This window comes from Peromyscus californicus, unplaced genomic scaffold (genome assembly GCF_007827085.1).
Source record: "Peromyscus californicus insignis strain IS unplaced genomic scaffold, ASM782708v3 Scaffold_13__1_contigs__length_99412109, whole genome shotgun sequence".
In the NCBI taxonomy this organism is placed as follows: domain Eukaryota; kingdom Metazoa; phylum Chordata; class Mammalia; order Rodentia; family Cricetidae; genus Peromyscus; species Peromyscus californicus.
In genome coordinates this window covers 23,890,307-23,906,623 of record NW_026294424.1, presented here as the reverse complement: position 1 = coordinate 23,906,623, position 16,317 = coordinate 23,890,307, and the positions used below count along the sequence as shown (strand labels likewise).

Below are 16,317 nucleotides of genomic sequence, written 5' to 3'. Positions count from 1 at the left end.
TTTATTCCATCTGAATCTGCCTTATTGTGACTCTATAATCCTTTTCTGACCAGGCTAAACTGTGTGGCTAGGACCAACATGGCAGCCTTGGCTGCTAACTCTGCCCCTTTCGGCTTCCCAACGTGGCAGAGGTACTCAAGAGAGTCACGCTTACCCCACCAACTCTGCAGTCCATGCTGCCACCAGGTAGTGTGCGGCTGGCCCACAAACCCTTTTTGTCTGTATGAGTAAAAGCTAAATCTGCCATGCAGCATGCTGTGCAGCTTGGAGACACCTCTGTGTGCTGAGGTGGGAATCTGCCATGCTGTGCTCAAGCCCGAATGCTGCGGCGTCTCTGTTCCATGGTCCGCATGAGAGACACAAGAAGGAAGCTGGTTTTTGCTTCATTGTTGCATGTTTAGAAGCCCTTTTTAAACTCTTTTAGGCCTTATGGAAATTTGAGAGCCTCAAGTTGGTCCACCAAATGTAGTGAAAGATTTCCTGTGTCCCACTCGGCCCGTGGTCGGGACAAATCTCTCTCACCCACATTCCCACAGCCACTTATAAAATAATCACCCAGAGGCTTATATTAATTACAAACTGTGTGGTCTATGGCAGCCTCTTGCTAGCTAGCGCTTTCATCTTAAATTAATCTATGTATCACCACGTGTTCTGTGGCTTTACCTGCCTCCCATTACACGTTGCTCCTTGGACGGTGGTTTGGCGTCTCCCCCACCCTCCTTTCTCCTCTCACTATCTCACTTGGATTTTCCCACCTGGCTCCATCCTGCCCTGCCATAGACCAATGCAGCTTTATTTATCAACCGGTCAGAGCAACACATATTCACAGTGTACAGAAAGACATCTCACAACATAACACTTCAGAACAATAAGCTTTTGTAGATAGTTTTTTTTCCTAAATAGTTAGCTTTTGGGGGAGCTATTGAAAATATTTTACATTTTAGTTTTCAAGTCACTATTAGTATATAAAGTATTTGTGTGTTTATGTGGTGTATACATGTTTATGTGTCTACAAGGTGCATGTGCCTGTATGTGGAGGTCAGAGGTCTTCCTCTATCATTCCCACTATCTATCTATCTATCTATCTATTTGGAGGTAGGGTCTTGTTATGTAGGCTTGGCTGGTCTGGAACTCTCTATGTAGGCCAGGTAGGTCTTGAGCTCACAGAGATCTGCTTGCTTCTGTCTCCAGTGTGCTGGGATTAAAAGTATGTCCCACCGCCGGGCGGTGGTGGCGCACGCCTTTAATCCCAGCACTCGGGAGGCAGAGCCAGGCGGATCTCTGTACGTTCGAGGCCAGCCTGGACTACAGAGCGAGATCCAGGAAAGGCGCAAAGCTACACAGAGAAACCCTGTCTCGAAAAACCAAAAAAAAAAAAAAAAAAAGTATGTCCCACCACACTGGGCTTCACCTTTTATTAACAAGAATTCTTTGGCTTTATTTTGTGTATTGTGCACCACATGTGTACCTGGTTCCTGTAGAGGTCAGAGGAGAGCATCAGATCCCCAGTAACTAGAATCAGGTAGTTGTGAGCTGCCATGTGGGAATTGAACCCAGGTCCTCTGTAAGAGCATCAATATTCTTAACTGTTGAACCAACACTCATCCACCTTGTTTTTTTGAGACAGGGTCTATCAGTGAATCTGGGGCTGAGCTCTAGGGGTCCTGCTGTCTCCATCTCTCCAGCTCTGGGATGCATGCCACCATGTTTAGCATTTTACGTACGTGCTGGCAATCAAACTTAGGTGATCACACCTGCATGGCAGTGACTTTATCAATAGAGTCACCTCCCAAGAACAGCTGATATCTTGTGTTGGGAGTTATGTTCTTTAACTGACCAGTTCTAGATTTGTTCTAACAGATTCCTTGGATTTTCTGTACGGGCAGAAAGTATCGTTTCCACATATGCGAGAGTTTTTATGCTTGGGTTTTGTTCTCTTCTTCCTTTCCAATCTATATTACTCCTTCCCTCCCCACTTTTCCTGCCTCCACTGGCTAAGACTTCCTGTACTGTATTGAACAGGTATAGTGAGAGTGCACAGTCTGCCCTTAGTCACAGTCTTAAGGGAGGTACAGTCTTGGGGAAGCATTCAGCCTTTGATCACTCATGACTTTAGCTATAGGTTTTGACTAGGTCCTTTATCTTGTTGACAAAACACCCTTTAACTCCTAGTTTGCTGAAATTTATTTTTAATGGACATTTGATTTTTAGAAATGTTCTACATCACCCAATTGTGTTGGTTTGAAAGAAAATGGGAGTGACATTATTAGGAGGTGTAGCTGGCTTTGTGGAGGAAGCGTGTCACTGTGGGGGTGGGCTTTGAGGTCTCTTTTGTTAAGCTTTGTTCAGTGTGATACTCAGACTACTTCCTGTTGCCTGCCAGATGTTGGAATCTCAACTACTTCTCCAGCACCATGTTGGCCTGCATGTCACCATGTCCCACCATGGTGATAATGGACTAAACCTCTGAACTTTTTTTTTTTTTTTTTTTTTTGGTTTTTCGAGACAGGGTTTCTCTGTGTAGTTTTGCGCCTTTCCTGGAACTCACTCTGTAGCCCAGGCTGGCCTCGAACTCACAGAGATCCGCCTGCCTCTGCCTCCCGAGTGCTGGGATTAAAGGCGTGCACCACCACCGCCCGGCTGGACTAAACCTCTGAACTGTAAGTGAGCCACCCCAATTAAATGTTTCCCTTTATAAGAGTTGTTGTGGTCGCCGGGCAGTGGTGGCGCACGCCTTTAATCCCAGCACTCAGGAGGCAGAGCCAGGCGGATCTCTGTGAGTTCGAGGCCAGCCTGGGCTACCAAGTGAGTTCCAGGAAAGGCACAAAGCTACACAGAGAAACCCTGTCTCGAAAAACCAAAAAAAAAAAAAAAAAAGAGTTGTTGTGGTCATGCTGTCTCTTCACAGCAATAGAAACCCTAAGACAGCCAACATATTCATGTGGTCTTCCTTCTTTAGGCTGTTAAAATAACAGATTATATTGACTTTCAAATATTAAGCCAGTCTTATACTTTCTGAAGTAAACGTTGCTTGGCCATGATGTATCGTATGTGTGCAAGTGTGTATATGTTATATATACACACATATATACACATATGCACATCTGAATGAATATTCAACTTCTTAATAGTGTGTTGGAGGTTTTGCTTGTCTTATAAAGGACAACAGCCTGTAGTGTTCCTGTAATGCCTTTGCTTTGGGTATCATGGTAACAATGACCTAAAATGAGATGACACCTGAACCTTCTTCATCCCTATTCAGTCCTCTTTACTTTAGTTTGGAATTTGCAGGGAACTGGCCCCTTCTGTCTAAGTTGTTGACTTCATTCAGTTCTGGTCATATTATATTATCTCATAAAATTATAAATTTATGTAATTTATATATTATGTTCTTGTATTCTTCTACTGTTTGTGGAGTATGTGACAGAGGACAGAAATGTCCTGCTTTCCAGTCTGGATGCTGATAACTTGTGTCATCAATCTTTTGTTTTGTCAGTCTTGCTAAAAGTTTACCAATTTTATTGTTACAAAGAGGTGTTTTTGGATATTTTCTCCATTTTTCTATTTTACTCATTTTTGTATTCTTTATCCCGCCCCCACCCCTCCCGTCTGCTTTCTTTGAAAGTATGTTGCTTATGCATCCTAGATCTCACGTAACCCTGGCAGAACCAGGCTGGCCTCCACCTCCCAAGCGCTGGAGTTACATATGCGTTCCACCACATGCAGCCCTTTAGGTTCCTTAAAGTGAAAGCTGAAGTTCTGTTGTTAAATGTATAAACAATCATAATTTAAAATTTTAAATTACATTTATTGTTTGTTTGTTCGTGTATGGGTGTGGGTGTGTGCCACAGCACACAAATGGAGATCGGAGGAGAACTTTCAGGAATTGGTTCCCTTTCCACTCTGCAGGTCCTGGGAATTGAACTCAGGATGTCAGGCTTGGCAGCAGGGGCCTTCAGCCCCTTGAGCCATCTTGCCTACACAAAAACAGAATTCTTTTTTTTTCTTTCCTTGTTTTGGTTTTTTGAGATAAGGTCTGTCTATTATGTAGCTCTGGCTGCCCTGGAAGTTGCTATGTAGACCAGGCTGGCCTCAAATTCACAGAGATTTTGCCTGTCCCTACCTCCCGAGTGCTGGGATTAATGGCATGAGACACAATACTCAGCTAACAATCATAATTCTTAACGAACAAATTCCTTTGTCCTTCTGAACTTGCCCTCACACACACACACAACGTGAGCCTTGCCACGAGCTACACCTGCAGGCCTGGACTCTCTCCCCCGTCACTTTCTCTGAAGTCTACTTTGTCTGACATTCTTTTCATATGAGTTTGCATATTACATCTTTTCCTATTTAATTTCTATGTCATATTTGAAGTATGTTTTTTATTAGACAGCACATATGGTCATGGGTTATTTAATTGGTACACTGAAGTCCGTTATATGTTACTGGGGTCAGTTACATGGTAATTTAATATTATTGCTATATATTTGGGCTAAGGCCAATAATTTTACCATTTGTTTTTGGTTTGAGTCCACTCATTCCTGTTTCTCTTATCTTGCCTTTATCTGAGCTCCTTAGTGTTCACTGTATCTCTTGAGATTTTACTACACCTCTGTCCAGTTCTAGTGGTTCCTGGAGGATCCACTAGGGTAACTTTTCACTATCTACTGAGAAGCATGTATTACCACTGTTAAGCTGAGCATGAAGACCTCATCCCCTATATATCCTTCTGAGCATATAACGTCTCTAAGCATCAAAGCCCCATCAGACACTGTTGAGTTTTGCTTTTGAGAGGACTGTCTGAATTATCATACACTCACCATTGCTGTGGCTTACCCCCACCCCCACCTTAGTTTATGCCCTCACAGCGGTGTTTCTCCTTTGTTTAAAACTTTCTTCAGCGATTTACAGAGCATGTCTTAGCAACAGTCTCTTTCCATTCTCAACGGATGTTCACTTCACCTCAATCCTACAGGATTTTTGTGCTGCGTGTAGAAATCTGGAGTGAGCTGGAGTTTTTGTTTCTTTCAGCACTTTAAAAGATATTTTGCTACCTTCAAGGTTTCTTAAGAAAAAAAACAACCCACCACTGGGGAGACGGCTTAGTGGGTCACCTCTCCCACTCTCTTATATCTTATTGGCTCAAACTTGGCCTACTGGCCTTGGGCCAGGGAAGCCCCAGGCAGTGATCTGTTTAGAATGGTACCTCTTGTGACAAGAGGAATGGAATGTCCCATCAGGTGAGCAGATTAGAAATGATCTCTGATACATACAACGCAGTCTCTAGAACTCTAACTAGATGGCTGCTACATAGCTGGAAGACACACACACACACACACACACTCACACACTCACACACACACATGTCCACAAGATTCAACTAACATAGCAGCAAAAATATTCAGACTTAAAAGGCTGAAGTTCCCAGATGAAATGAGGTAACTCTGTACCCGAAAATAAGAAACAAAATTCTAGGGCTGGCCATGCAGCTCAATGGCAGAGCACTTATGCATTCAACCCCAGGATCACCACTCTTCCTCACAAATAAATGAAATACAGAAAAACTCTATTAAGAGTAAGCTCTTGGGGGCTGGAGGGATGGCTCAGAGGTTAAGAGCAGTGACCGTTCTTCCAGAGGTCCTGAGTTCAATTCCCAGTAACCACATGGTGGCTCACAGCCATCTGTAATTAGATCTGGTGCCCTCTTCTGGCCTGCAGGGATGCAGGTAGACCACTGTATATGCAATAAATAAATAAACAAATGTTTAAAACAAAAAAAAAAAAAAAGAGTAAGCTCTTCTAACTAAAGTGTGTTCATAGACATTTCTGCTGAGATAATAGAGGTTTATTGATGCTCATAATCTAATCAATGCCTAATGCCTATACTTCCCTTTAATATCCTAATATAACCTTTGAGATATTAGAATAGGCTGGCACAAAGCCATACTCTGTGATCACAGTACTATTTACTATTATTTCTTTTTATGTGCTCACTCTGCTGAAGGTGGGCAGTAAATAATTTAGTCAAAGTAATTTAAAATATTGCTCTCTGAGACTATGGTCTTTATGCATTGCACTGACTCATTGTTGTCTTTGTGTCTCCTACATAGGGCTATATATCCCATTATTATGGTTGGTTTTAAAGTCAACCTGCCACAAATTACACATTACTCCCTTGAGTAGGGAGCCTCACCTGAAGAACTATCCTAATTGATAAGGTAAGGCCCACCCGCCCAGACTGTGGGTGGCACCCTCAGGTAGCAGCCTGGATAAACAAAGGGAGAACCAGCATTTCCAAGCTTTCATCGTGGAATAGGAACCAGTGGCTATTCCAGAACCATCATGCTCCTGGTACCAGACTGAGATTACTGAGACTGACCCCCGGCCATCGGGCACCCTCCCCAGTGAGAGACAGTCGGCACTACTCTGACTGTTGAAGCACCCAGCCTCAATCATGCTACACTGAGACACTCAGCTGCCACAGCAGAGAAACTCATAGTAAAGCCACTCAGAACTGGAAGACGTTGTTTAACTTCGCTAGATTTCAGCACGATGATTGTTTAGGCATGTTCTCCAGAGGAACAGAACCGAGGGGTAGATATCAGAGTTGCTCAGGTGAGCTTTAAAATAGGAGCCATGGCAGATCGTACCTAGACACTGAGAACTCAGGATTTGGTCCATGAGGCTGAGTGCTTCAATACTCAGAGATCCTCCTGCTCTGCCTCCTGAGCACAGGGTACAGGAACAGGCCACCGAGCTTGGTGAAACAATTGCACTCTTCCTGATTCTGGAAACTTGAACAGAAAACTGTGACGAAAACTTAGCTGCTAGTGACAGAATTGAGGGAAGAGGCCCAGAGAAGTCACGACCAGAACAGCCCAGTGCGCTAATGGTGGAATGACGTGACCGGAGGATTACCCAAATGATCTGGCTTTAGAGACCGCTCCTGTGACTTTTTTCTCCAGGAGACATGGCAGTGCTTTAATTCCTGGGATCTAGGTGGTGGCCTTCCTCTCTTGCTGACTCATGATACCTATAATAAAGCATCACTGCCGGGGACAATCTGGACAAGCCTCCACTGCTGGCACTTCTGGTCAGCACCCATCTGGGGGCAGGGATCTATTTGCCTCCCTCACTGATGCCTGAGTACCAGACCACAAGTACTATGTTTTTCCTACCAGACACACCTATGATAAAGAGCATACATTAGGCACAGTAAGATTAGCAATAATAAAATAAAGCAAGTTCAACTCCATGCAACCCCACAAAAGTTATGCAATTATGATCTCTCTGTCCAAGTGCTAACCAGGCCTGGCCCTGCTTAGCTTCTGGGATCAGACAAGATCAGGTACATTCAGGGTGGTATGGCCACTGACTGGTCTCTCAAAAAATAATGTAATGTACTGTACTCACCTGTCTTGTGATCTGAGGTGATACAACACTGATATGACAAGATCAATGAGGGGTGACTTAGCACTTGTCACGAACTGTGGCAATCACTTGGTAGTTCAAGGTGACTACAAGTTCAACTCAAAGCGAATTCAAGTTCAATTTTGTTGCACAAAACTCTATTTCCTTCTTTACAATTTGTTTGTTTTTCTGAGACAGGACCTAACACAGTCCAGGCTGAAACTTACTGGGCAGGGAAGATGACCTTGAACTCCTGATCCTCCTGCCTCCACTTACCAAGTACTGTGCTGTCCTGCATGAAACATCATGCCTAGCCTTTAGAATTTCAGATAAGCCGGGCGGTGGTGGCGCACGCCTTTAATCCCAGCACTCGGGAGGCAGAGCCAGGCGGATCTCTGTGAGTTCGAGGCCAGCCTGGACTACCAAGTGAGTTCCAGGAAAGGTGCAAAGCTACACAGAGAAACCCTGTCTCGAAAAACCAAAAAAAAAAAAAAAAAAAAAAAAGAATTTCAGATAAAAGATTTGTACTTTAGTAACTTGGGCACACAGTGTTTTTCTTTCCTTACAAAGTCAAGAGTTTTTATCTTATCACTTCAAGAAAGCACACCATATTCAAATTGTCAGAATCACTACTGATGAACGCTGGGGCCGCTGCTAAGGAGCAGATCTTAAATACAGGCACTTACGGTACCCTAACAGCAGACAGTGAGGTGGAGGCAAACCTGAAGAAGCCCTCCCTTCACTCTCTTTTAGTCACTTGCTCTAGATTGACTTTAAGGTCTGGAATGAAGGCACAAGGCACCTGCCAGCACTCAGGAGGCAGAGACAAGTGAATTGCAAGTTCTAGGATAGCCTCGGCTATCCTTGTCTCAAGAAGATCACTAATTTTAAGATGGCAAACATTGTAGCTCCCATAATTGGGAGACTGGGAGGTAGGCAATGGCTAGTTGAGTAACACGGCTCACTAAGGGAAAACAGCATCTGGATCGTGGACTGCAGGATGACGGGATGAGTCACAACCTGTGGAGGATGGGGCAGAAGGCAGGAGATTCTGCCATGCTATGCAGAATGGTGCATAATTTACAACTTACAAATCATTTACTTCTGGAACTTTCAATTTAACATTCCAGACTGAGTTGAGCGTGGGAAATGAAACCACATATAGTGAAATGTAGATGAAAGGGTCTGACTATATGCAGCAGAGTGAACATTTAGTCTTCCCAGAAAAGGGAAGAGAGACTCTGAAAGAATTTAGTAATCTCCGAGGCTGTCATTTCTGAGCACTGGGACAAGGAGGCTTCGTCTAATTTTCAGAAGGCAGAGTCTGCAGGGGCTGTGAGGCCTGTGAAAGGACCAAGCAGATGCCATAACAGGCTGCTCAGTCTTCTCTCAGAGATCAGGCCTCAATTTCAGTTTCCTGAGACTTGAGCAAGCAGTTTCTGGGAGGGCCATGAACAAAAGACATAGTCCTTGCAGTAGCTCCCTTTCTGCATGTACTCTGACTGCTCAAAGTTCAGCCAGATGTTTACTCTCTGGGGCCCCTCACCAACTTAGAGTTATGTGCAGTACGTGCTTGGCCAGCCAGCCCCCCTGGTGGCTCAAGGACAAAGCCTGGGACTTGTGCTGGACTGCCCCCAAAGTAATAAATTGTAACCACCAACCAGTAAATTCAAAGGTTACATACCCTCACCCAATTAAAAGAGAACAGAGATAAAAATAAACCAATCCGAGTTGCACCCGTGCAAAACTCCCCCAACCCCCCTGAAGGGCTTGTGGATTTTGCCTTTAAAAAGCTAGCCACACAAAGAAAAAGCAAGTTCCTCCTGGCCTCATGGTTACTACGAGTGAGTGCTTTGGATCGAGCTTCCCTGCCCGCGGCTTGTAAACAGAAATAAACCATGCTATTGCATTCTGTACCTAAGGTCTCTGGTGGAATCTTTGGGGTCACAATCTGGCATAACAGCCTGCAGAGGGTTGTGAGGCCTGCAGGGGCTGTGAGGTCTGCAGAGGGTTGTGAGGCCTGCAGAGGGTTGTGAGGCCTGCTGAGGGTTGTGAGGCCTGCAGGGGCTGTGAGTGTTAGTTTTTCGGCTGCGTTGTGTTCTTACCCTGCAAGGAAATGCCACGAAACACGACAGAATCCGCTAACAAGAGTTTTATTAAAGGTAAAGGGACAGAGAGTGAACAGGCCTGCAGGAAACACGTGTGTGGAGAAGAAGGAGGAAGAAGAAGAAGAAGGAACCGGGAACATGGCGCCGGATTTTAAAGGCTGGGCGTGGACAGATCAGCGTCACTACTACACGCAAGCGCGTAGATCACATGGCCACGTTGCGCGCCTACGTAGCCAATGGAACGTCACGGATCTTGGTCATGCGAGATGTCCTGACCCGGAAATGGCTATCCTGACCTGGAACTGGCTAGGTGGAAGTGTCTGTTGGGCATATGCGAACACGCCCGACCGTGGGGGCATGTTGTAAACCTTTCAGTGAGGCCTGCAGAGGGTTGTGAGGCCTGCAGAGGGTTGTGAGGCCTGCAGGGGCTGTGAGGCCTGCAGAGGGTTGTGAGGCCTGCAGGGGCTGTGAGGCCTGCAGAGGGTTGTGAGGCCTGCAGAGGGTTGTGAGGCCTGCAGAGGGTTGTGAGGCCTGCAGGGGCTGTGAGGCCTGCAGAAGGCTGTGAGGCCTGCAGAGGGTTGTGAGGCCTGCAGGGGCTGTGAGGCCTGCAGAGGGCTGTGAGGCCTGCAGGGGCTGTGAGGCCTGCAGAGGGCTGTGAGGCCTGCAGAGGGTTGTGAGGCCTGCAGGGGCTGTGAGGCCTGCAGAGGGCTGTGAGGCCTACGCAGGGGCTGTGAGGCCTACGCAGGGGCTGTGAGGCCTGCAGGGGCTGTGAGGCCTGCAGAGGGCTGTGAGGCCTGCAGGGGCTGTGAGGCCTGCAGAGGGCTGTGAGGCCTGCAGAGGGTTGTGAGGCCTGCAGAGGGTTGTGAGACCTGCAGAGGGCTGTGAGGCCTGCAGAGGGTTGTGAGACCTGCAGAGGGCTGTGAGGCCTGCAGGGGCTGTGAGGCCTGCAGAGGGCTGTGAGGCCTGCAGAGGGTTGTGAGGCCTACGCAGGGGTCTGCATGAGCTGGCTATCTGTTTACTGCTTAACTTCACTACTCAAAGACAGTGCAAAATGGATGATGCAGGGACCAGGTCACGTTGTTAAAGTACTCGAAAATGTCACCTTGAGGTGTGGAATCTGAGGCCTCTGTGTAGAGGAAATTCTTCTCTGGCTGTGTTTGGGGTGGTTATTGAGTGTTCCTAAGAGTAATAAGTAGGAAAAGGGTTGGTTTCACCAGTCAGTATACTGACTTCCATTTGATCAGCTTTTGTTTCGGTTTTAAAACCTAGGCCTTCTAATTTAAATCCCCACCAAATGTACCTTCTTTCTCACAGAACTGGGGGTGTCTTGAAACCAGAAACCTAAGTACAGACTTTCAATCAAACCCCTGGTCTTCCCTTTATACCATTCCCTGATGTGGTACCTCCAATTTATGAGCCTTTCTGGAGTTGTAAAGTATAAACTGTTACCCTCACCCGACTCTGAAGTACTGGGAAATTAACACGTGGTCCTGTACATAATAGTTAAGCGCTCTGCTAATGGCCCTTTAAGATTTTATTTTTACACAGGATCTAAGTTGCCCAACTGGTCTTGAATTTGTCATTCTTTTGCTCAGCCTCCAAAGTAGTTTGGGAACACAGGCCTATACCACCATACCCAGCCTAAATTCTTTACTTCTGACAGCCCCTTGTATTGGGGGGTATTTGTACACTGTGTGAAAATGTATTGCTGTGATTGGTATAATAAAAAGCTGACCGGCCAGTTGCTAGGCAGGAGGTATAAGCAGGGCTTCCGGGCAGAGAGAGAACTCTGGGAAGAAGGTGGAGTCACCAGCCAGACACAGAGGATGCAGTATGGGAAGTGCAGAGAGATGAGGTAACAAGCCATACAACAGAGCATAGATTAAAATAAGTGGGTTAATTTGTTATAAGAGCTAGTGGGACAAGCCTAAGCTAAGGCTGAGCTTTCATAATTAATAATAAGTCTCCATGTCATTATTTGTGAGCTGGTAGCCCAAAGAAAAATCTGTCTACACCTTTGCACTCTGCTTAGATCCCCTTTCTTTTTTTCCAGTAAGACTATTTTAATGTCTCTCATCTACTGCTGTCTCTTCCCCACTCTTGGGGCTTGAGGGCTTTGTACTTTCTCAGTTTAGACAGCTTTCACAGGAAACAAACCCATGTTTAAGTGTCTCAAGCCGATTCATTTTTTAAATTGAGAATTTTGGCTGGTGAGATGGCTCAGCAGGTCAGGTGTCTGCCACCAAGCTTGACAAGTGACCCAAATCCAATATCCAGAATGTGCATGGTGGAAGGACAGAATCAAATCCTCAAAGCTGTCCTCTGATGAACACACACATGTGCCTAGAAACAAGTGTCAAAGGACTATTTTAAATCAATGACATAACTACAGAGTATTTAATATGAACAATGTTCATAATATATTCCTTTCTTTTCATTATCTTTGGTTTTCCTGGTTGAAAAGGAAAAAAATATATTTTAGGGCTTATTTTTTTTTTTTTTTTTTTTTTTTACCAAAAAGTAAAGCATGTTCATTTGATGATAATCCAAATGATAATCAAGTGAGGCCCTCATAAACCTTAACCTCCAAACAGGCTGGCTTCTGCTCCTCTATCAAATATGTCATTTACTGATTCCATATCAATAAAAATATGATAGAAAAAAACCAGGATAACACTAAGATATTAATAGATGTTAACTCTGGACAGAGGGATTCATGATTTCTCCTTACAAGTACTTTCTTATATTTCTATTTTTCCCCACTACTTTCTACTTATTGTGTATGAGGGTGTGGACAGCAGGGGACAAACTTCAGGAGCTGCTTCTCTTACTCCACCACGCGGAACCTGGGCATTGAACTCAGGTGGTCAGGCCCAGCAGCAAGGCCTCTTCCCACTGGGCAATTTCACTCATCCCTTTCAAACATTTCTAACTAAACATACTACTATTGTTCGTTTTTTTTTTTTTTTTTTTTTTTAACAATTTTAGAAAAGTAGCCCTCATAATCTAAAACAATTGTGTCTGAGCCAGAGAGTGACTGCCCTGGGACTAGTGTCACAGTGGTTTGGAGCTGCCCTACGTGGGGGCCAGGAACCAAACTGGTTCTAAGAGTAAGAAGCACTCCTAACCACTGAGCCGTCTCTCCACTCCGAAAAACCTCATAGTCTGAAATGAAAAGGCTTGGGCTTAAAATGCACACTAGCTGGTCGAACTTGTTTTTTGCATTTTCTCATTAAAAAAATTTAAGAATGATGGAGTTAAAGGTTCTGATGTCTTAAAATTCTCATTATTGCTAAATGGGTAAATTCTCATTATTGGTAAATATAATTTAAGTATAAAGTTTTCATCAGTTATATAATTTATGTTAAACCAGACGAGGACATAAGCTTTAAGCATTTCATAAATGAGCATCCTCTAGATATGTTTTTTTTTCTTCCTTTGCTTGTTATTTAACTAGTTGGTCTGGAAATGTCTGACCTGAAGTCTTATGTGGCTTCCAGGTATCCGGTTTTATTCTTCCCAAACTTTGTGATTCTTATCTGCTGTCTGAAATTATAAACAATATAGTTTTATGTCAAACTTACTAATTAATCCCTATGAAGTTTTTTTAGTCAAAGAAAACAATGTATTTTCGTTGCTTTACTTCAATTTTTTTTTTTTTTTTTTTTTTTTTTCCTGTTGGGGACTGAACGCCGAGCCTTTAACCTGGATACAGACAGCTCTGTCACTGAGCTAACGCCGCATTCTGCATTCGCAAACCAAGCTTCCATCATATCTCACTTCAGCCGGGCGTGGCCGCACAAAGCTGTAATTGTGCACTCAGGAAACCCGGGTTGACAGCAGGCCAAGTTCCAGGCCAACCTGGGGTACAGGGTAAGCCCTGTCTCAAAAATAAATTATCAGCATTGCTACTCAAACGTTGGACTCACGCCTCAAAGCCAAAACCCATCATCCGTTTTGAACAGTCATCATTCCAGAACTGGTCATCAACCTTCATCCCAAACAGAGCGTGGCCGGGCCCTATGTGGTTTTCCAGCAGTGACTGCTGCGGAGAGAGGGGTCGTCCGGCAGTCTGGGGGCTACCTGAGCCGCCTGCAGGACCTGCGCCCGCCCCCCTCCGCCTGCCTGGCCCTGGGGCCCCCCAGCGCGGGGACCACGGACGCGTTCGCATCACTCACTGCCCGCGCCAAGCGCGCCGGGCCGGGCCGCCTCTGCGCACGCGCACAGCCTGAAGCGGCCGCTCTAGGCACGCAGTGTCGTCCCGCCTCGTTGGCAGGGGCGCTCACGCCGCCCGCCCGGTACGCTGGAGCGGGAGGGCTGTTCCCGGTGTGTCCCCACGCTCTTCTCACACGTCTCCGCGCAAACACGGCGCAGGATGCGCTCATTCGAACGGGAAGCGGGACCGCTCTTCCCCAGAAGGCTAACCCCCTCCCTCGGCGGTCACGGCCTCCGCCCATGGCCCACAATCCCCCGGCGCGGGGGCTGTTTCCGGTGGCGGGGCTCGGAGCCCTTCACCTTTCCTGTGCCGGGAACGGTCCAGGCAACGCTCCTCCCTCTGCAGATTAGTAGTTCTTCCATCGCCTCCTCCTAAGAATAATGCACTCAGAAAATTCCGGTTTGTTATGCTAGCAGCCTTCCAAAAGCACACAATTATATCCAAAATATTTAAGCAATAAAAAAAAAAGTCGGGAGTGGTTGAGGCAGGAGGATTGCAGTGAAGTCGAATCCAGCCTGGGCTACGTAGCGAGACTGTCTCAAAAACCATGGAGGGGGAAAACAATGAAATGGAGTAATCTCTACATTAGGGAGGCTGAGGTAGGATCAGTGTTAGCTTGAGGCGGGCCTGGGCTACCTAGGGTGGTCTGTCCACTTGGGTGGGGCAAGAAACTCAACCCAGGGCATGAGAGTATTGCCTCCCTGCTATCTATGTAAATGCAGAGCTTTCAGATATGCACAAAGAGGTATTTGGTGCATGTTTCTCTAGGTCTTATAAACATTTAAAATGGTTGTTTGTCTCTTTTAATTGTTTGAAGAATCCCTAGTTAGTGGACATTGAAGATATTTACAGGTTTTCATTTCTACAAGCTGTGATAGGTTGCTAGGTCAAAGGGAGCACACATTTGTGAGATTCTGAATGTTAACAGTCACCCTGGAAGTGTTTTTATTAAAGTGCATTTTCCAAGAAGAATATGAGAATGCTGTGTGCGTACCTCATTCCATTACTAATTAGTCTTTTAAAAGGCTCTTGGGTAAATTCGTATTTTGTTACCTACGTATAAACTGAATGTTTTCCATATGTTTACTGGTTCTTTGTGAATTGCTCGCTTAGAATTTCTGTTTTTTAAATTTGAAGTATTCACATTTTAAAAATCTATAGTGCTTCTGTATATTGGCAGCATTAACTTTTATTTAAATGTTGCAAAAATTGCTTGGTTATGAAATTAATCTTCTAAGATAGCCAGTAAGGTTTGGTTTGTGAAGGACAGCGTTAACTTTTGTGTATTTCTGTCAGCCTTCTATTTCCACCTTAACTTCCTGCTTAACTTGTTGCATTTCCTTGTACAGTTGCAGGGGTTTTAATATACATGTGCACACACACTATTTACTCCATCTGAAATGTGCTTAAAAGGAGCAAGATTAACCTGGTGGTGGTGGTGGTGGTGGTGGCACATGCGTTTAATCCCAGCACTTGGGAGGGAGAGGCAGTCAGATCTCTGAGTTTGAGGCCAGCCTGGGCTACAGAGCGAATTCTAAGACAGACAGACAAGGCTACACAGAGAAAACGGTCTCGAAAAACCAAAATTAAAGAAAAAGAAAAGAAAAACAAACTGTCTCGCTGGCCCTGTTTAATGTAGCTCCATTTTTAAGGTTTTAGTGGTGTGCATCCCTGGGTAACAGGTGTAGTGGCCGCACTTCCCAGCACTTGGGAAGCAGAGGTAGGTGGATCTTTTTGAGTTCGAGGCCAGCCTGGTCTAGGAAGTTCCAGGACAGCCAGGGCTATGAGTGGGACCCAAGAGTTACAATTTTGATTGGCATTTGTATTAGTTACTTTTCTCGTTGCTGTGATCCTGAGGGAAGGCAATTTACAGGAAGAAAGGCTTATTTCAGGTTGTATTGTTTGGATTATTTTGAAACTATCATTATTTTGTTTTTATTTTTATTATTGTTTGTATTTACTTATTATTTGTATAATTTATTTAATTTTATATTTATTTTATTATTTTAAATATTGTAGTGGGTAGCCATTCCAGCTTTGATCTGGAAGTTCCAACCCCATTAAGGCTTTGGTAACTGTCACACCTACAAGGCGGGGGCCAAGAGAGGACCCTGAAGACCCGAGATCTGGATGTGTCACCTCTCTTGGTTCCTGGACCCTGAATGCTGGAGGTAGACAGAGCAGAGTTCTCCAGAGAACACCACTGGACTGCACTACACCTTTCCCAGAACCTGCAACCTACCTATCCCTTCATTTGTAAGTTACGCCACTAAATAAACCTCCCTTTTAACTACATGGAGTGGCCTTAATAATTTCACCAATAGCCGGGCGGTGGTGGCGCACGCCTTTAATCCCAGCACTCGGGAGGCAGAGCCAGGCGGATCTCTGTGAGTTCGAGGCCAGCCTGGACTACCAAGTGAGTTCCAGGAAAGACGCAAAGCTACACAGAGAAACCCTGTCTCGAAAAACAAAAACAAAAACAAACAAAAAAAAAATTTCACCAATATAATATAAACGTTAATTTAATTTTTATAATTATATAAATAATGACAATTATTTAATTGTTATTAAAATTATTAT

General features: G+C 44.9%; 1 protein-coding gene across 1 annotated transcript in view; it reads left to right on the top strand.

The window, feature by feature from the left end:
* LOC128109022 (uncharacterized) overlaps positions 1-16,032 on the top strand; it is a 29,229-nt gene extending 13,197 nt beyond the window's left edge. The window contains exons 2-3 of the mRNA XM_052736026.1: positions 13,365-14,336; positions 15,757-16,032. Of these exons, the coding sequence (XP_052591986.1) occupies positions 13,365-14,087 (723 nt within the window). The 3' untranslated portion in view covers positions 14,088-14,336; positions 15,757-16,032. The remainder of the gene's footprint in view (positions 1-13,364; positions 14,337-15,756) is intronic.
* Positions 16,033-16,317: the final 285 nt, after the last annotated feature.